The sequence below is a fragment of the Rhipicephalus microplus genome, chromosome X (assembly GCF_043290135.1).
Source record: "Rhipicephalus microplus isolate Deutch F79 chromosome X, USDA_Rmic, whole genome shotgun sequence".
Taxonomy (NCBI): Eukaryota; Metazoa; Arthropoda; class Arachnida; order Ixodida; family Ixodidae; genus Rhipicephalus; species Rhipicephalus microplus.
In genome coordinates, this window is record NC_134710.1 from 474338031 (window position 1) to 474359538 (window position 21508).

A 21508-nucleotide genomic window follows, 5' to 3' on the forward strand; every position below is an offset into this window, starting at 1 on the left:
GAATACGCGTGATACGCCTCTTGAATCAATTCCTGGTGCTGTAGATGCCTTAAATCCAGGTAATTTTACGGAACCACTAGCCTCCTGTAAGGTTATTGTGTCTGGTTTACTGTCCAGTTTTTGTACGTGCAACTACAGGTTACCCCGCTTTTGACGAAAGCCCCTGCAGTTCCACTGCCAAACCTCAATTTGCTGGCGAGGCGCCATGATGAGGCACCAGGTTGACTAATGGCACTTGGCCACCCACGGGAGGTAGTCTTGCCTCCAATAGAGTATGAAGCTGCCGAAACATGCCCATGACCTGGGTTTGGCAATCCCTAAATTCAGTGGAGAGCATGCCGAGACGCTCCTCTATTGTGTCTAATCTGGCTTCGATCTTTTCGACTCGAGCCTCCAACCTATCCTGTCTTTTCCCTTGTTTGCCTACGTTATCCGCAAGTGTTGTTACATTCGACTTAAGACTAATGACCTTAAAAACAGGCTGTGGCATGTCTACTGGTGACGTTTCGGCTAATCGTTTTGTGTTAGCTAGCTCATCCCCCGGCAGTGGTCTCTTCACTGTCCCCCGATTCTCCACTTCCATAGCTGCACTCTCCTGTGCGCGAGCAGACGCCTCTTGCGTCGATTTTTGTAGGCCTTGCACTGCTGGTGCCTGTGTCCCCTGCCGTTGGTCGTTTCTAAGTGCGCGTTCCATCTCTGCGATTCTGTTTTCCATTCTTTTAATCAAGGCTCCCTGTCACTGAACCAGCGCTGCTAACTCCCTCTCTCGAGCGGTTTCGTTCTGGGAGGCCGTGCTTGACAATCTCACCTTTTTGTTGGTGTCACGTGCACAGCTGTCGGTACTGGATGCTCGTCCACCATCTTGGCCACCCCCGCGCTTTGGAAATGGCGGGAAGGAACTCGACCGGTCCCTGCTTTTGCTTGTGCCTTCTTCACCCCTCGGTGACCGCTCCGTGGCCCTCGAGAACCGCTTATAGTTGCCAGCTTCGCTCTCTCTTTTGATGCTCTGCTGCAGGCCTGTCGGTGGCTTGCGAGCCAGGCGAAACTTGCAGTTCCGGCTCCCTGTGTGATGCGCACCATGGCACACGATGCAGTCCAGCGTGCACGTAGGTGGCTCTCCTTCTGGCGGGGCAGGATGGTCCTTCCCGCAACGGTGACATAGGTTGCTCTTCGGACGATAGCAAACAACCGCTCCATGTCCAACTCTCTGCAGTTGTAGCAGGTCTCGACTAAATTTCTGTACGGGATCACAGCGTACAGACAGTTCCAGTAAGTAATCTGCCGGGGTATGCGTTTTCCCCTCAACGTAATCTGAATCGCCTTTGACTTTCCCAGAGGTCTCGCGTCCAGAATGTCTATGCCTTCATTCTACTTCAGGAATCCCGCCCGAACTTTTTCCACTGGGCATTCATCATACGCATTGTAAATCACTCCCCGCACGGAGTTCTCCAACGGCGCCACGAACGCCGAAACCGGCAGGTCACGATCACCCAGCTTGAGCGTCTTCACAGTCGCATATGCCCCACTGCAATTTATGAACGGTGTGCTCACCGTCAACGTGTTGTTTGTGCCATTAACCCACACAATGTCTTCTTCCGCGGCAATCGCACTCGTTAGACGCGCTGCTGCTCTGAGTGCACATCCGAGTTCTCTCGCTGTCACAACACTCAAGTCCTAGTTCTGGGGCCTGTACACAATCTTGAAATGCGTGGCTGGCAACTTGAGAAACTGTCCGCGTTTCTTTCATACCGGCACTTTCCCCCGCTTGACTTGCTGCGCTCCGTGCGTCTTGCACCCGTCGCTGCCGGCCTGCGTCTCGCAAGGCTTACTCTTGGCGTTGTCACCATGCTGAGTCTTCTTAAATCGGTCCTGTGCCTTCAGCACTGGAGCCCACTCTCCCGCTTCAAAATCTTCGGGTGTTATAGTCTCCCCTCCGACGTAGTATTCCATCTTCAGCCCAACAAGGCCCATGGTCACCGGGCGCAAGTCAGACGCCCGGCGATGCGGCCCAGGCTTGGCCTAGGAGATAGGCCTAGCCTTGCCACCGCGGGGTTGATAGAAAAATCTCAAAAACTGCAAAAACGGGGACAAACATGCCTAAACGAGTGGTGTCTGTAGGTACAGGGCAACCTCCTGCAGACGAGCCCACTGACAGCAAGTCCAGAAAAAAGCGCGTCCGCCGATAGTCGGTCACCGCGCCGGAGCTCATGCGAAACACGTCCGCACAGCGTCTCACTCCAGCCAGCCCCGTCTCCATTTCTTCTTCTTGATTTCAGCTACGATATCCTTAGCACCAATTTGTTCCCTCACCCCCTCTGCCCTTTTCTTGTATCTTAAGGTTACACCTATCATTTTCCTTTCCATCACTCCCTGTGTCGTCCTCAATTTAAGCGGAACCATCTTTGTAAGCCTTCAGGTTTCTGCTCCGTAGGTAAGTACGGGCAAGACGCAGCTGTTATATATTTCCCTCTTGAAGTTTCTGCTCCGTAGGTAACTACGGGCAAGACGCAGCTGTTATATATTTCCCTCTTGAGGGTTAGTGACAGATTATCATTCATGATTTGAGAATGCTTGCCGAATGGGATTTATCCATTCTTATTCTTTCTTATTCTTTTAGGTATTTCACTCTCATGGTTAGACTCCGCGATTTATACCTCTGCAGGACATGTCTTGCTTAATGAAGGCACGAGTTCTTGCAGTTTTTTTAGTACTTTGATAGTGTGACTCCCAACATACACGCGGTATCAGTAACTGTTTCAACACTACTATAGCTGAACCTACCACTGCCTTGTAACAGTCTTTAGTTTCACAGCAATCCATACACAATGTGAAAATGAAGTGCTGCTAAATATGCCCTACTACAAGCCCATTTGTTACCTAGTTATATGTGATACTCTATGCAAAGCTTGACGCGTAGAATGAAGTACAGTGTGTGCACCCTATGACATGCACCGTCCAAGAATTTCGAAGCCTGCACATTTCCTGTAAACTGAGTAATTCATAAAGTAAGAAACAACAATCTGTGCGCCCAATTTTGTACAGCTTGAACATATCGTACGCTATCAGTGCTTTTCTGTTAAAGGCTTTCATTTGTCCACCTGGCATATTGGTGGCGCATGGGGTTGTCACTATGGCAACTGTAGAGCTTCTTCCGACTGCATGTCAATGGTCTTGGAAATCAATGGTCTCTCTTTAGTCCAGTTTTCTGAGAAAAAAAACAGCCTCATGAGCAGGGTTAAACAGAAATTGTTGAATGAATTGTCTTCAATAAATAATGTGTCCTCAACCATACCATGTTAAATTTTCGTCCAAGAGCTTGCTTTCAGTGATTACACATTTTCCACTGACTTGAGGTAGGTTCAGAGTGATGAGGAATCCAAGCGTACACTGATATGAGCACTTCCTTGGAGGCTGCGGTTTGATTGTGAGAAAAGAAAAAAACAGTCCTGGTTACTCTGGTAGACGTGTGAGCGAATTTGGGGGGCATGACTAAGAAAAATGTATATGGGAACATTGCATACAAGAAAGGTAGTCTGGATATAACATTGCTGTTTTTGTGAATTTGTCTTGTGGATGACATTATAATGCATTTGTTTTAGTGCCATTCTTCAGAGGACAAAGCTAGGTAATTCCCTAACTGGATGGACTATACGGCTCTTGTAAATGTATTATGCTTCATTGCAAACTTACGAAAAATGTACAAATGCGTACACGTACTAAAGGTTCACTTGGCTCTACTGAGTATCAAATTTATGAGCATATATTGCCGCAGACTCATTTTGAGCAGAAACAGGTAAAACTTATGCTGTGATCTTTGCTACAAACTTTAGCAGTAAAGAGATTTTCAGCGAATGTGACAACGCAGTAAACAATCTTAAACATTTTTAAGGTGTGCATCTCATTAGCTGTACAAGTGAAAAAAGCCTTATGAAATAATTAAAACTGTAGCAAATGCAAAAGAAAAGGGCCATGTTCAGATGAAAAGCAGCACATTTTCACTCACCGGCGAACACGCCCACATTGTGAAAGATTATTCAGTCTTCAGAAGCAGCCTCAGAGTGATTTGCTGGCGTTGAATTATCACGCTGGAGACTGCGCAGCCGGACGTCTGTGATGCAAAGCAGCTGACATGGTTCACAGCCTCTGCACACGTTTCCTTCGTCGTACCGGCCTGTAAAGTCTGACACCCATGCTCGCATTGATATATCAAAGCTGAATTAAAACGGAGCTTGACAATGCCGATCGACAAAAAGTAACACAGACAACCGCGGATAATTTGAACGAATTAACCGACAGAAACAATATCGATGTCAATGGGCTGCTGCTTTTCGATCGTCAAGATGATCTCGATACTTGAAATAAAACAATCACCGCTCCTGTATTATAATTAAAAGTAAGACAAAAATGTTTTGTTCAATTCTCTATAAAAAACGACGTAGTAACTACTTTTTTTGGTGTTTTGATACACGCTCAAATAAATATTAGCCGCGTTGAGCGCCCCTAACAGGAAAAATGCACACTAACTTATCCGACCGCTTAAAGAGGAGTTAGTAGTTCCACTATACGCGGAAATGAAGAAATTCACCGCGGTCTATTTTTTCGCCATCTACGGCCATCGCGGGAACTTGAGAGTTTCCGGGGCCTGGTAGCGTGCAGAGTAAAAAATCACCGCATATCCACGGAATGAATGCTGATTAGTGAAGCGAAGCGTCCGCCAATCTGTCCGTGCTTTCGTCCTTGCGTCTGTCCATCCGTACGTGCACACGCTCATGTGTTCGTTCCGGAGTCCTTCCGTGCGCCCGTCTGTGCGTTGTTGCGAAAGACGGACCGATCCCGCCGAAGCCACCACTGTTGCGAAAGACGGCGACGCCAACACGGCCCCGAAGACGCCACTGCTTTCAACTCCGCCGGGAAGGTCACCAGCCGTTTGGTAGCGTATGTTTCTCAGCCCGCGACTGCTTCTGCGCGGAGCTGATAAGACGAGCGGACGAGACGACGGTGAGTTAAACAAGGTTTATGTACAGCATATATACAAAGGCGTTACAATTTCGGCACTGGGGCCGACAGAGACTCGAAGAGCCGAGCTCTCCTCTCTAATACATAGGTCAACTTTTCGCCTAAGACCGCTGACTCGCACACATGTCGGCTCTCCGACATGGGGACTCCTCTATCGTAGGACCGCCGATCGCGACGCGCCGCAGGGCTTCTTTTATTTACACCGGGTCCAACCAAAATGTCCAATCAGAAGCACCACTGGTCGTCAGGGCAGATTCCTTCAATGGGGTCGCCGCGCCATGCGTCAGACCACCAGACACGAGGACGCCGGCTCGCTGTCACGTGCGCAGCTGACTCAATGCACGTGGGCCAGAGAAGCGCCGCGCGTGTTCACGCCGTCGAGTTGATCGCGCCAGGCGGACTGCGGGCTAGCCTTGACCCAGATTGCCTTTTTCAGAGGCACGGTCGTTTGACGAGGACTCGCTGGCATAACAGCACCCCCGCCGCCAGACAATGCACTGGAAAGACGAGCTGCTTCCACGGGGCTCGGATGTCAGGTGCGCTCGTTCGCCAGGTCCCTCCAGGTTCGCTTCCAGGGCCATGGGGAGAATACAGCTCCAGACTGTTCCGGGAACACATCCCATTTTTGACGACGGATCCCAGCTCCACTGGCTTGTCGCCACAACTTGTCGACCAGCTTCACTCGTCTCTTCTGACCATCTTCGATTTCAGCACTTGTCGATGGTTCTGCAACTTGCTAAGAACGGTTCGACAACAGACAACACACGACACAAGCAAGTGCCCTCGGTCACCCGACAGAACACCAGACACAGTATAGTACAACATATACCTATCTACGTGTCTATCGGAATTTTGTTCCCTCTACATCAAGAGGCACATGTGGGACACAAGACTCTTAAAGTAAGAACTTGAATTTTTCACAATTACAACAACGCAACGAATTAGAATACCACATAAAGTTGGCCCCTTGAGATCACTCTGAACGAGAGCGCTCAGCCCAGGTCGTGATGAGGTCAAAATTTTGCCCCGAATCGCCAGCGAGACACCGAAAGGTTGAGAAGGTACTAGCTAGAACGCACTGCTCAATGCACCTGCATTAGCGTTTAGCTTTCCCTTTTTTTTGATAGCGAACGTCAAAGTTGCGCTGTGGAGCAACATGCTCCACCTCAGTAACCGGCCACTTTTAGGCGACGATACCTATGCGGCACCAAGAGCGGCTCACACTTTCGACGTTGCACAGGGAAACAACGATACGGCTTGCTACGGATTGACTCCTCACCACTTAGCTCGATATCGTGTTCGATCACCCTCGTGTTTCCGGGGCAGTCCGAAAACACGTCTTCAAACTCGGAACCAATCTTTCTCAGGTCCTCTTTCTCAGGTCCTCCTTCACTTAAGCTAGGCTCTAGGTTTATCTGCTCCCGGATTACTTTCGATCCCCCTTCGATTACCTCACTAGAACTCAAACTTTCTGCTTCCTCTTCCTCTGAAGCATTCAACAACAGATTTACGACCGCTTGATGTTGAACGTATGGTTTCATCAAGTTGTAAATTTTGTCCGGCCGCCTTCCTAATTTCACTTCATAATTTGAATCGCAAGGCTTCGATAATACTGTGGCGGGCCCTTCCCAATCAACCTCAAGCTTGTTCTTTTTGAACGGCTGCAGCAGCATTACCTGACTCTCTACTTCAAAAGCACGCTTCTTCACCGATTCCCCGTAGTGCTCCTTCGACAGCACTTTTGCCGCGTTTTTCTGGCTTTCCACTAGCGCTTCAATTTGGCTTTCCACTAGCGCTTCAATTTGGCTTTCCACTAGCGCTTCAATTTGGCTTTCCACTAGCGCTTCAATCGAGAGATCCTCACGCTGCTCTCGAATGAGCGTCTCTCGATCAACTCTCGGCAGCTCGCTCCAACTTTCCGCTACAGGCGAGAGCGTTGCAACCCTCTCGCTCTGACTCAATGGCGCCATGTCGTCTCCCCTTTCTACGGAAACCGCGCCGGTCGGTTCGACGACGGGCCGCTCGCGTGACTGCTCCCATGACTCATGCGGAAACTTTCCTTTCTGGGGTTCCGTCGACCCGCCGACAAGGTCACTTGAGAGTTCACCGCATGGAACCAGATCAAGCTGCCGCGATAGCTTCCGCGCTTGCGATCGCGTGAGAGCCATGCACGCTAAGTTGGGGAAGAACGATTTGCCCTGCTCTTTGAGAAGCTGCTCCGAGTGTTTGGAGAAAAGATAAGGAAAACGATCATTTAGCGCGGCAGACACAGCCGCTTCGGTGCGAAGCCTACCGAACGGGCCTTCAATGACAACCGTGGCGATTGGTAAGCGAACACTCTGCTCCTCGGCGACTTGCCTGATCCACGCGCATTCTCCTGTGAAGTCATCCGGAGACACCAATGAAGGATGGACAACGTCCATGGTTGCCGCTGAGTCTCTAAGTGCTCGGCACGTTTTCTCATTGACCCTAATTTCTTAGAGACACGGCTCCAACAACCGAATGTTTTTTTTCTGATTCTCGGATCGTTGCGAAGGCAAACTTTTCCTGACAGTTTCTCGCGATGTGCCCTTCCTTTTTACAGTTGTAGCAGATTAGCGGCTTCCGTTTGTTTTCCGGTTCTAATGCCTGTGTGGTAGAAACCTCACTCAATTTCTCCGCTTCTGTTTGCCCTTCCCCTACACTGTCCTTCGTAAGAGACGGGTCCTTCTTGAAATTACGGTGCGGAGCAGGTTTCCGTTGATCAGGTTTCCTTGAAAAGCCCTCTTTCCTTTCATCCTTTTCAACGCGCGCTGCCCTGCTATGCAACTTTCGGCGAGTATAATACTCCTCAGCTAACTCAGCTGCCTTGTTTAACTGTACGTCCCCAAGTCTGTCCTGCAGCCAAAGTTTGACATCCTCCTCGATGCAGCGGTAGAATTGCTCCAATGCAACGCATTCCACCACTTTATCGCGGTCGTCATAAACACCTTCGCCCTTGAGCCATTCAATCAAATCGGCTTTAAGACGAAACGCGAAGTCAACGTGTGACTCCTTCCCCTTTTCAGCATACCGGAACCTTTGCCTGAAAGCCTCGGGTGACAACTTATAACGTCTCAAGAGCACTTCTTTAACCTCGTCATAGCTCTCAAACGCTTCCCTCGACAAGCAAGTTATCGCGTCGGACACTTCGCCGGGAAGAAGAGCTAGCAGGTTCCGCGCCCAAAGAGACTGCTCCAAAGCATTTCGCTCACAGACGTGTTCAAACTTGACGAGATACTTCGCCATGTCCTCGCCTACTACGAACGGTGGCAGTTGATCCCGAATTCTAATACCGCTGACCTGAATCGTCGGAGAAGCTGCGCTAGGCGCCTGCGAACACTGTAGGATTGCCAATTCTATTCGTTTCATCTCGAGGCGCTCCTGTCTCTCGGCCTCCTCGCGACGTTCGCGCCTTTCAGCTTCTTCGCGAGCTTCGCGCCTTTCAGCTTCTTCGCGAGCTTCGCGCCTTTCAGCCTCTTCACTTTCGCGAGCTTCTCGCCTTTCTTCACGTTCGCGAGCTTCTCGCCTTTCAGCTTCTTCACGTTCGCGAGCTTCTCGCCTTTCAGCTTCTTCACGTTCGCGAGCCTCTCGCTTTTCAGCCTCCTCGCGGCGTGCTTTGATATCCACCCAGAACTCATCGACTTCCTCAGCCGACACTCCCTCATCCTTCATGATCTCAAGGATCGCTTGCTTTCGTTTCGCACGGCCCAAAGTAATGCCGAGTTCCTCACAAATTTCGATGAGTTCCTTCACTTTAAGGTTCTCCATCGTTCACACTAGCCTCTTGCTGTTTGCCCCTGTTAACAATTTACTTGCCGTACCCACTATAAATCAACTAGCAAGACGCGCAAGCAATTTTTCACTCTCCCGTGTTTACCCCCTCCGCATTAACTTTGGTTTCAAAGCACTTCGACTTTGCTTGAAACGATCAAAGCTCACTCTAATGCTTCACACAGCCCTTCTCTAAACTACTACAACCTGAGCTAGAGTAGTCTGGTGAACTGAGGGGAAAACATCAGGCACTCACCGCATCGATGTCGCTGACGCCGGCCGATCCCACCGCTGCCACCACTGTTGCGAAAGACGGACCGATCCCGCCGAAGCCACCACTGTTGCGAAAGACGGCGACGCCAACACGGCCCCGAAGGCGCCACTGCTTTCAACTCCGCCGGGAAGGTCACCAGCCGTTTGGTAGCGTATGTTTCTCAGCCCGCGACTGCTTCTGCGCGGAGCTGATAAGACGAGCGGACGAGACGACGGTGAGTTAAACAAGGTTTATGTACAGCATATATACAGAGGCGTTACAATTTCGGCACTGGGGCCGACAGAGACTCGAAGAGCCGAGCTCTCCTCTCTAATACATAGGTCAACTTTTCGCCTAAGACCGCTGACTCACACACATGTCGGCTCTCGGACATGGGGACTCCTCTCTCGTAGGACCGCCGATCGCGACGCGCCGCAGGGCTTCTTTTATTTACACCGGGTCCAACCAAAATGTCCAATCAGAAGCGCCGCTGGTCGTCAGGGCAGATTCCTCCAATGGGGTCGCGGCGCCATGCGTCAGACCACCAGACACGAGGACGCCGGCTCGCTGTCACGTGCGCAGCTGACTCAATGCACGTGGGCCAGAGAAGCGCCGCGCGTGTTCACGCCGTCGAGTTGATCGCGCCAGGCGGACTGCGGGCTAGCCTTGACCCAGATTGCCTTTTTCAGAGGCACGGTCGTTTGACGAGGACTCGCTGGCATAACAGCATGCATCCGTGCGTCCTCCCGTTCGTGTTTGTCTGTCCGTTTGCTTGTCTGTCCATCCGTCCGTACGTCAGTTCGTTCATCTAGTGAAACTTTTAGGTACCGCTATCTCGCTTCTTGTATTATATATACATCATATACAAGTACCACCATCTAGCAGACAATTCAAGTACTAATTGAAAGTATGTACCACATTTCTGCTGTCATCGCTTTGTTAACACGGAGAGCGTGATAATGACGCCGTGCTACGTTATTCGTAACATGAAGACATAAAAATATGTGCCCCAGGACGGGCATGTGCCAATGGCATGTGGGTATGTGCCACAGGTAAAGCACTACGATAACGGGAGTGCACAAGCCACGCCATAAGGAGCTTGGACCCTAAAAGGAAAACAGTTAGAAAACCCGAAAATAGCCTGGCCGGTGTCACTGTGTGCGTGCACCGGCACCTTGAAAAACCGCACTGGCACCTTGAAAAACCACAACAGAGTGAAATGGACGGCTTGCAAACGCAAGAGCATCCTTCCCGCTTAAGCCGAGCCACCTTTACAACTTCTCTACGCTTTCGAAGCACTCGAAAACGGTGGTGGTGGCGGTGCTCCTTGAAGAAGGAAAAAGGCATCTAATTTCTGTCTGCCATAAGGCAACCCGGCGCAGCCTGCCTCATTCGAATAAACAAAGGACCAGTTGAGTATGTACCAAAGAAGTTGAGAGAAAAGTCGCTGTTGCAGCTGATGTGACAAAGTGGAGTATGAAGCAGGAGAATGTAGTATTGAGCATTAATTGTATATTTTTGCCCTCGGTGTTACTGCATGGCATATCTAAGTTAAAATATTTACGCTTTATACAATTCATGAAACAACGTTTCGGTTCGCAGCAAGGTTGCAAATATCAGAAAAAAATTATTACGACAAATTGGTAAAAAGCCAGCGATCTTTTGTCTTTTGATGGCCTTTTTACAAGGCCATCAAAAAATCGCTGGCTAAGTAATATATATATATATATATATATATATATATATATATATATATATATATATATATATATATATATATATATATATATATATATATATATATATATATATATATATATATGAGAATGTTTCGGAGAAAGTCTCGTTTACGACCCATGTTTTTGCAGGTTGCTCTCACCTGGACGTTCTGTTCTGGTCTGCCCGGCAATTTCCTATCTGCAGCTGATTCACCATCTTCCGACGAGCCATCATTCCTGCTAGGTGTGAATAAAACGGTCCACTTCATCGAGAAGCCAACGTCTACTACAGCCACCTGGCCCTTGTGTCTCGACGGGATTGGCTATGGCCGACTAACTACCGTTTCACTCGAGCTGAAAGAGCCGCCTCGAAAGCGACCAATGCCAAATCTGGGTGCTACAGGCTACTTTGTCTGGCAACGAAAATCGACAACTGCGACGGTGGAAGTGCGCGCCGCGGGATATAAATGCCAGTCTGCTCCCTCACACTTTGGGCTCGACACCGCATCGAGAATGTCTCGTTTACGGCCCGTTTTTGCAGGTCAGTTATCTCAATCATGCTACCAGCATAAAAAGCAGCAGTTATTGTCTTCTCGTGGTGTCGTGCCCACCAGAGTGTAGTGATCTAGTGAAGCGGGTGTCATTTTGTCTGTCTTTTGCATGTTGTACTTGGTCCGACCTTTTGTTGTTGCTTGCGGGTCATCATCATCATCATCATCATCATCATCAGCAGCAGCAGCAGCAGCAGCAGCCTGACTACGTCCACTGCAGGACAAAGGCTTCTCCCATGTTCCGCCAGTTAACCCGGTCCTGTGCTCGCTGCTGCCAATTTATACCCGCAAACTTCTTAATCTCATCTGCCCACCTAACCTTCTCTCTCCCCCTAACCCGCTTCCCTTCTCTGGGAATCCAGTCAGTTACCCTTAATGGCCAGCAGTTATCCTGTCTACGCGCTACATGCCCGGCCCATGTCCATTTTTTCTTCTTGATTTCAGCTATGGTATCCTTAACCCCCGTTTGTTCCCTAATCCATTCTGCTCTCTTCTTGTCTCTTAAGGTTACACCTACCATTTTTCTTTTCATTGCTCGCTGCGTCGTCCTCAATTTAAGCTGAACCCTTTTTGTAAGTCTCCAGATTTCTGCTCCGTATCTAAGTACCGGCAAGATACAGCTGTTATATACCTTCCTCTTGAGGTATAGTGGCAATCTACCTGTCATAATTTGAGAGTGCTTGCCGAATGTGCTCCACCCCATTCTTATTCTTCTAGTTACTTCAATCTCGTAGTTAGGCTCTGCGGTTATTACCTGCCCTAAGTAGACATAGTCTTTTACAACTTCAAGTGCACTATTACCTATCTCTAAGCGCTGCTCCTTGCCGAGGTTGTTGTACATTACTTTCGTTTTCTGCAGATTAATTTTAAGACCCGCCTTTCTGCTCTCCTTGTCTAACTCCGTAATCATGAGTTGCAATTCGTCTCCCGAGTTACTCAGCAATGCAATGTCATCGGCGAAGCGCAGGTTACTAAGGTATTCTCCATTGACTCTTATCCCTAACTGTTCCCACTCTAGGCTCCTGAAAACCTCCTGTAAGCACGCGGTAAGTAGCATTGGGGAAATTGTGTCCCTCTGCCTTACACCCTTCTTGATTGGTATTCTGTTGCTTTCTTTATGAAGCACTATGGTAGCAGTTGATCCCCTGTAGATTTCTTCCAGAATGTTTAAATATACTTCATCTACGCCCTGATTCCGCAGTGTTTGCATGACGGATGATATTTCTACTGAATCAAACGCCTTCTCGTAATCTATAAAGGCTATGTATAGTGGTTGGTTATACTCTGAGGATTTCTCTATTACCTGATTGATAGTATGAATGTGGTCAATTGTTGAGTAGCCTGTTCGAAATCCTGCTTGTTCCTTTGGTTGATTGAATTCTAATGTTTTCTTTACTCTGTTAGCAATTACCTTTGTTAATAGCTTGTATACTACAGAGAGCAAGCTGATCGGCCTGTAATTCTTCAAGTCCTTGTCATCTCCTTTCTTATGTATTAAGATGATGTTAGCGTTCTTCCAAGACTCTGGTACTCTTCCCGTCAGGAGACACCTCGTAAACAGGGTGGCTAGTTTTTCTAAAACAATGTGTCCTCCATCTTTCAGCAGATCTGATGTTACCTGATCCTCACCAGCAGCTTTGCCCCTTTGCATGCTATCGAAAGCTTTTCTGACTTCTTCTATCATTACTGGTAGGGTGTAATCTTGGTTACTGCTAGTTCTTATAGTATTAAGGTCGTGGTTGTCTCGGCTACTGTACAGATCTCTGTAAAACTCCTCCGCTATTTTAACTATCCTATCCATATTGGTAGTTATTTTGCCTTCTTTGTCCTTCAGTGCATACATCCGACTTTTGCATATCCCAAGTTTCCTCTTCAATGCTTTGACACTTCCTCCGCTTTTCAGAGCGTGTTCAATTCTCTCCATGTTATACCTTCTTACATCGCATACCTTACGTCTACTAATCAACTTCGAAAGCTCTGCCAGTTCTATTTTGTCTGTTGTACTTGACACTTTCATGATTTGACGCTTTTTTATTAGGTTCTTCGTTTCCTGGGAAAGCTTGCCAGTGTCCTGTCTAACTACCCTGCCTCCAACTTCCACTGCACACTCCGTAATGATACTCGTCAGATTATCATTCATTGTATCTACGCTAAGGTTGGTTTCCTCACTAAGAGCAGAGTACCTGTTCTGCAGCGACACTCTGAATTCCTGTACTTTCCCTCTCAGTGCTAGCTGATTGATTGGCTTCTTGCGTATCAGTTTCTGTCGTTCCTTCTTCAAGTCTAGGCGAATTCGAGACCGTACCATTCTATGGTCACTGCATCGTACCTTGCTAATCGCTTCCACATCCTGCACGATTCCAGGGTGTGCACTCATTATAAAGTCTATTTCGTTCTTATTTTCGCCATTAGGGCTCCTCCATGTCCACTTGCGGTTGTCTCGTTTTCGGTAGAAGGTATTCAAAATCCGTAAATTATTGCGTTCTGCGAATTCTACTAGTAGCTCTCCTCTGGCGTTTCTAGTACCGATACCATAATCCCCTACTGCCTGGTCTCCAGTCTGCTTCTTCCCTACCTTTGCATTGAAGTCGCCCATCACTATAGTATACTGTGTTTTTACCTTACTCATTGCCGATTCCACGTGTTCATAGAAGCTTTCAACTGAAGCGTCATCATGGCTGGATGTAGGCGCGTAAGCCTGTACTACCTTCATTTTGTATCATTTATTCAGTTTAATTACAATACCTACCACCCTTTCATTAATGCTATAGTATTCCTCTATGTTGCCAGCTATGTTGCTGTGAATTAGGAGCCCCACTCCCAGTTATCTTCTGTCTGCCAAGCCCCTGTAGCAAAGGACGTGCCCATTCTGTAGCACCGTATAGGCCTCATCTGTCCTCCTAACCTCACTGAGCCCTATTATATCCCATTTAACACCCTCTAGCTCCTCGAATAGTACAGCTAGACTTCCCTCACTAGATAAGGTTCTAGCGTTAAACGTTGCCAAGTTCAGGTTCCAATGGCGGCCTGTCCGGATCCAGAGATTCTTAGCACCCTCTGCTGCGTTGCAGATCTGACCGCCGCCGTGGTCAGTTGCTTCGCAGCTGCTGGGGACTGAGGGCCGTGAGTTATTTGACGTAAGCATGTGGGAGGTAGTGGCCAGATACTGCACCAGGGTGGCCAATCCTTCTCTGGTGAGGGAGTGCGTTCTCGGCGCTGTTTGCCGGTGAGGCCGCACCCCAGGCCTCTTAATGCAGTTCCATCAACACGCGGATTTTTTTAATCCGGTTGGGAACTGCGCGGTACCGGGATTTGAACCACGGACCTCTTGCATGCGAGGCGGATGCTCTAACCACTACGCCATCGCCGCACCTCTACGCATCGCCGCACCGCTTGCGGGTGACGTTGAGGTAAATCCAGGGCTTATGTCGAAGGCGGAGGCTGACGCATTCACCCAGGCACTGGAAACTGTACGCGAACTCAAAGATGAATACTCTGCTTTGGTAACGCAACATAATACAGTCCTCGGCGAAATGAAGCAACTAAGGCTAAACGTTGATGCGTTAGAAAAAGTTCAGGCCACCGGAATTGCGGCTAAGGACAGTACAGAACCAGCTCTTCGCGATATGTCTGAAAAGCTGAAGTCAACTGTACATGAGATTAAGCGCCTAAGTACATAAGTGGTATCACTTGAAGAGGCACAGTCTTCGGCAGGTATGAGTTCTAAGGCCACACCTGCAGACACACTGCGACGATTTACGGATCAGCTTACATCAATATCTTCACGATGTGATGAAGCGGAAAATAAGATGCGTCGATCCAACCTACTCTTTTTCGGTTTGGAAGACAATGCTAATGAGGATTGGGCAGCTTCTGAACAGAAAATTATTAGGTTTTGTTCTGAAAAGTTGCAGCTTACACTCACTGGTACTCAGTTTGGAAGGGTTCATAGATTGGGTAAACATGATAAAGAAAAGTGTCGACCAATAATTGCCAAACTTAAGTTTTTTAAAAATAAGAACCAAATCTTATGGCGTGCCCGAAATCTGAAGGGCACTACGTTTTCCATACGCGAAGATTTTTCATTGGCAATGCGACAGACCCGCAGAAAGCTAATAGAATTTGCCAGAACTCAAAATAAGCCATTTATGCTTGTAGTGGACAAGCTGCGCATCGAAAACGTTACTTACGTCTATGACACCGTCTCTAAATCAGTTATACGCTCAAGCAGATAGCTAGAAGGAAACGTACATACGTTTAGGAAGCCGGAGCAGCATAAGCTTTGCACTCCTCTATTACTAACAGTATCATTCACTAATATTCGAATCATCTTATCCAAACGTGAAATAGTCTCATCTTATATCGATGATAGCCTTTCTAATATTCTTGTCTTCACTGAGACATGGCTCCACGCTGACATCAATGGCAATGAGATTTTTACGCTTGCTAACAGATACAACGTCTATCGAAGCGATCGTCCAGACAGAAGGGGTGGTGGTGTTCTTATAGGTGTTAAGAAAACCATAACGTCGTATGTCGTCACTTCCCATTATAAGATTGAAATTATATGGGTAGTTTGCACAATTCATTCCACAAGGATGTTGCTCGGCAGCTGTTATCGTCCTCCCGATTGTCATCATTCTTTCTTAGAAGAGTTGCGCAGCAGCATTAATTCTGCCATCGAAATCTGTGAGGCTCGCATTGTTTATTTATTCGGTGGCTTTAATCTACCATTTATTGACTGGGAGCAGCTGTCTTCTTCTTGTAAGTTCTCAACTGACTTCATTCACTTAACTTTAGACTTTGATTTGGCTCAGATTGTCACTCACTCAACTCGCGGTTCAAATACACTTGACCTCGTTCTTACAACTGCACCTGAAACTATAGACCGCATAAACTATTTGAATGGCTTTAGTGACCACAAACTGCTGCAAGTTGATCTTTCTATCTTGCCACATTTTGCAGGAACCGAATCAAGGAAAATTAGAGATTATAATAAAGCTGATTACGAAGCCATTAACAGGAAACTTGAGTCTTTCCTTGACAATGTGCTACTGCCTTGCTTTTACAGTCGCTCAGTTGGAGGAAAACTGGGTTCTTTTCAAGAATGCGATTTCAGCCCTAATAGATAAACACGCGCCGTTGATAACGATTACGAATGATAAAACTAATCCATGGTTCACCAAGTCTTTGTGCAGACTTAGAAACAAAAAGAAGTGGCTTTATCGGTCTGCAAAAAATTCGCGTTCACACACGTCTTGAGATAGATACGAGGAATGCCTAAAAAATATTGCCACGATATAACAACTGCGAAAAATAAATACTATTCCCAGGATTTGCCTTCACTCCTAAAATCTCATCCGAAAAAATTCTGGAAATTAATGAGTCTTGATCGGGACGATAACTTCGTTTCATTACACGATGGAAATAACACTCCTTTTGCCGACACTGATTGTCCTCATGTCTTTAATACACTCTTTTCATCCGTGTTTACTAGCGAGCAAGCTCATCTTCCAGAAATCGTTTAACGCAATTACTCATTCATGTCACCTATAGATACCACAATTGAAGGCATAGTTAAAATTATTGAAAATCTGAAGATGTCATCATCTTCTGGTATTGACGATATAAATTCAAAAATAATAAAGAACACTGTTTATTTGCCTGGCACTATCCTGTTTCACATTTTTCAGCAGTCGCTCACTACAGGAATGTTGCCTTCTGACTGGAAGATAGCGAAGGTAGTGCCAGTTCATAAAGTTGGTAGTAAAAGTTCAAGTGGAAATTATCGCCCCATTTCCTTGACGTGCATATGTTGCAAGATGCTTGAGCATATCATAGCTTCTAACATTTATGTGCATCTAGAATCTAACGATTTCTTTTTCTCAAACCAGAACGGGTTCCGAAAGGGTAGTTCTTGCGAGACTCAACTCTTTGAGTTCACCACCTACCTACATTCTAACATGAACAGTAATCTACAGACAGATTGTTTATTTCTTCATTTTGCGAAGGCTTTCGGTCGTGTTGCTGATTGTCGCTTCATATTAAAACTGTCATCCCTAAAGCTTTATTCACTCACGCTAACATGGCTCAGAAACTTCCTAACTAACCGCCAACAATTCACTATCGCCAACAATCACTCTTCATCACTCTGTTACGTTTCCTCTGGTGTACCACAGGGCAGTGTTCTTGGTCCCTTACTTTTCCTCATCTACATTAACGACCTGCCTGACAACTTATCCTCATGTATGCGTATATTTGCCGATGACAGCACTATCTATAGTCCCATCCACAACAATAGCGATCATCTAACTCTTCAGAAAGACCTCGAGCATATAATTGAGTGGTGCAAAACATGGCAGATGACACTTAATGTTTCCAAATGCAAACTAATCACCTTTAGTCGCAAACGTGATAACTGTAATAGCCAATACATAATTGATAATAGCATTGTAGAAGGCACTAATCATTACGAATACCTAGGCATAAACTTAACTTCTACACTTTCGTGGTCCACACGTATCACTTCTATCTGTGACAACACATCAAAATCATTAGGTTTTCTGTGCCGAAATCTATACAGTGCTCCCTCCGATGTGCGCAAACTGGCTTATCTTGCTCTAATCCGTCCTCAACTGGAGTTCGCATCCTCCATTTGGTCACCATATAGACAATACTTCATAGATAAGTTAGAATGTATACAGAACAGAGCTAGTCGATTCATAGTGCGTAATCACAACTACACGTCCAGCGTAACACAGATTAAACATAGCCTTGCACTCGAGCCACTGAAAATTCGCCACGAAATCTCACTTTTTATCACTATTTCACAAACTCATCCACATCACCATGATGCCATCTGTTCATTTTAATCTAGCACATCGAACTTAGAGCAGACTACATAACACCTTTAGCTTATCACGCATGTACGGCAAAATTAACACTTTCAACCAGTCGTCTCTTGCACGAGCTATTCGTTTGTGGAATGATTTGCCAGATGATCTTGCGTCTGAACATGACCACACAAAGTACTATCATACTCATAAAAAATACTTATGTACCAAAAACTGCTCTATCGCATCTTCGTAATCATCAGTGTTTATAGGACTGTTGCCGATGTTTTTGCACTATTGCTAGGTTGTAGTTACTGTCATAATAGTTTTTTTTATTTCACCTTCACATACTGTAACTCACTTTTCTAGTATGTATTTTGCTTGCGTGTTCATAAGTTGAACTGCATTTTCTATTATATTCATTATTTGCCTATGTATGTGTATATTTTATACATATATATTTTTCTAACATATTATCTGTACCACCCCCCTTACACAATGCCCCTCGAGGGCTCTGTAAGGTGCTGTAAATAAACGAATATATATATATATATATATATATATATATATATATATATATATATATATATATATATATATATATATATATATATATATATATATATATATATATATATATATATATATATATATATATATATACGGTAGAAAAAGAGGTCGACAAACGTGCGAAAACACAAGTTTTACTAACGTTTCGGCAGCTGGGCCTGCCTTCGTAGGAGTGGATCCGACGAAGGCATGCCCACCTGCCGGAACGTTAGTAAAACTTGTGTTTTCGCACGTTTGTTGACCTCTTTTTCTACGACATTTTCCACTGGATCCATTAAATTTCACCCCTTCATATATATGTATATATATATATATATATATATATATATATATACGGATCGATAGATAGATAGATAGATAGATGTCAAAAAATCTTGCAGCACGCAAAGAAACGCTTCACATTTAGAAATAATATAGGTTTCAATACAAAGCCCTGTGGCTCCTGAATGGACATTTACGTGGCACTATTATTTGCCCTTATAAACACACTGGCGGCGCACCGATAAGAAATTTCAAATCCATTTGATAACATCACTATGTATGCCTATTTTCTTAAGATTGTAGATATTAAGTCTGGGAGAAGATAAACCGCGGCATAGCCATTCATAGAAAAACAGGGGAGGGAAATGAAATGAGGGCAATGGAGAACTGAGGATACAAAACCGACACACTTTCTTTACTAGCTTTTCGATTACTAATATTTGCACGAATTCTTACACATGACATCAAGACACAGTCAAATAATACAAACACTAAGACAACACTGCGGCTTCAGTCGCCATCTTTCGTGACACTGTGGAGACTCATCCCTGTAACTGCAATTTCACTGCCAGTCATTGCTGCGCAAGGGCCCACGCATACATGAAAGTCTCCGCGACAAAACGACTAGGGGTCTACATCACCGAGTTCCTGACTTCGATAAAGCGCACACTCACTCACGTTTCGGCCCACCAGCGCAACATCCCTTTAGCATCACCATGGCTTCACCGGGATTTTGTTGCGTGGTCTATCACAAGCACTTCAACAGCCCCATCCTTTACTCGGCACACCTGCAGAGCGACAAGCACAAGAACTTGAAGGCACTTGCCCTTATCACGAATTTCGTTACAGGCGACGGCGTCTCCGAGGAAGTGCCGAAGTCTTAACCCTTTGCGGTTCATTGTCGGGCGCCGCCCGACAACACAACACGGCCGCAGCGGTCCGCTGTCGGGCACTGCCCGACACGCTTTCTCCTGATTGAATTGCGCGCGCATTTTTTTTTTATTGTGCATGTTGCGCTACCTCTTATAAAATGCAAGAACTGCCTTGATTTCAGCTTTGTTTTTTTCACCAGATGGCGCAGTTTACGCGGTTGAACTCTTCGATTGTTCGAGTGGCGCTCAGCTCAGAATCAGTGCCGCTTGCAGCGGAATGGCCGCCTTTTCACCGAGTGCCTTCTACGGCGGTAATTCTGAAGCTTGTAGCGAAAGCGAAGACGGTTTTAGTGACGAAGACAACTATGTGGCTCCTTCAGATACTGAAGAAAGTGATCCTACAGAAGCCAGCCAGGAAGAAAACGAGGACGGTAGAGACGGTGGAAACAACCAGAACAACACAGGACCACGTGTAACCGACTGGACAGCCTACTTGGATAATTTACCAGATTTAGACCCTCTTCCCTTCACTGTCGCGAACCCGGGATCTCAAGTAAGCTCTTTCAATGTAAAGTGCGAGATGGACTACTTTCAGTTGTTCTTCACCGACCAGCTGATTGAGCAAATAGTGCGCGAAACAAACCGCTACGCCCGTGATAAAATCTCGAGTGCCGGTGTTCTTCAGCAGTACTTGATTTGGAATGACTGGGAAGATGTGCGCGTGCAAGAATTCAAAGCATTCCTAGGGGTTATAGTGAACATAACCTTGAACCCCAAATCGGAGCAGAAGGAATACTTTAGCAACGACCTCCTCAAGAAGATGCCTTTTTTCCCACACGTTTTCAAACGAAAAAGGTTTCTTCTAATATTTTGGATGCTGCACGTTGCACCAAGCCCGCATACCTCTTCAGGTCCACCAACTCGTGGAAGCAAGATCAGGGATGTTGTGACCTACATAGATGCTAAATGCAGAGAGCATTGCAACGCCGGCCCCAAAATTTGCGTATATGAAAGTACTGTCGGCTTGAAAGGCCGAGCTTCATTCAAGTGCTACAATCCCCAGAAGCCAACAAAATGGGGCATGCGCGTTTATGCGCTGGCTGACTGCCAAACAGGCTACATTTCGGCCTTTGAACCATACTACGGCAGCACAACAACTGATAGCTTCTGCTGTCCCGAGCTTCCCTTCACATGCAGGATTGTGCTCCACCTGCTGGAGGAAGTGGAGCAAGTTACACCGGGCAGTGGCTATCATCTGTATACGGACAGATTTTATACGTCCCCAATGCTTGCGGAAGAGTTACTTTCGCACAATATTTTGCTAACTGGGACTGTGATGACAAATCGAAAACAAATGCCACAGCAGCTCAAGAAAAGATGAAAAAAGGTGAAGTGACGGCTTATCGCAGAGAAAACTCGTACATGGCACTTGCCTGGCGGGATAAACGTGAAGTGACAATGCTAAGCTCAGCCCACAATGCGTCTACAAAAGAAGTGCCAAGGAAGATAGCTGGAGGAAAAACACTGACACTGAAGAAGCCTGTGGTGATATGCGACTACACTGAAAACATGGGTGCAGTGGACAGGGCCGATCATTACTGTGCAAGTTATGCATTTTCCCGGAAGTCAATGAAATGGTGGA

At 46.5% G+C, this 21508-nt stretch overlaps 1 protein-coding gene across 1 annotated transcript; it reads left to right on the top strand.

The window, feature by feature from the left end:
- The first annotated feature begins 20143 nt into the window (after nucleotides 1-20143).
- On the top strand, nucleotides 20144-21247 carry LOC119161751 (piggyBac transposable element-derived protein 4). Its single transcript, XM_037414269.1, has one exon. The coding sequence runs from the start codon at nucleotides 20144-20146 to the stop codon at nucleotides 21245-21247; it is 1104 nt and encodes a 367-aa protein (XP_037270166.1).
- The last annotated feature ends 261 nt before the right edge of the window (nucleotides 21248-21508 follow it).

What these genes read in the sequence shown, in the direction of transcription:
- LOC119161751 (XM_037414269.1), top strand. Translation starts at nt 20,144, where the DNA reads ATGGCCGCCTTTTCACCGAGTGCCTTCTACGGCGGTAATTCTGAAGCT.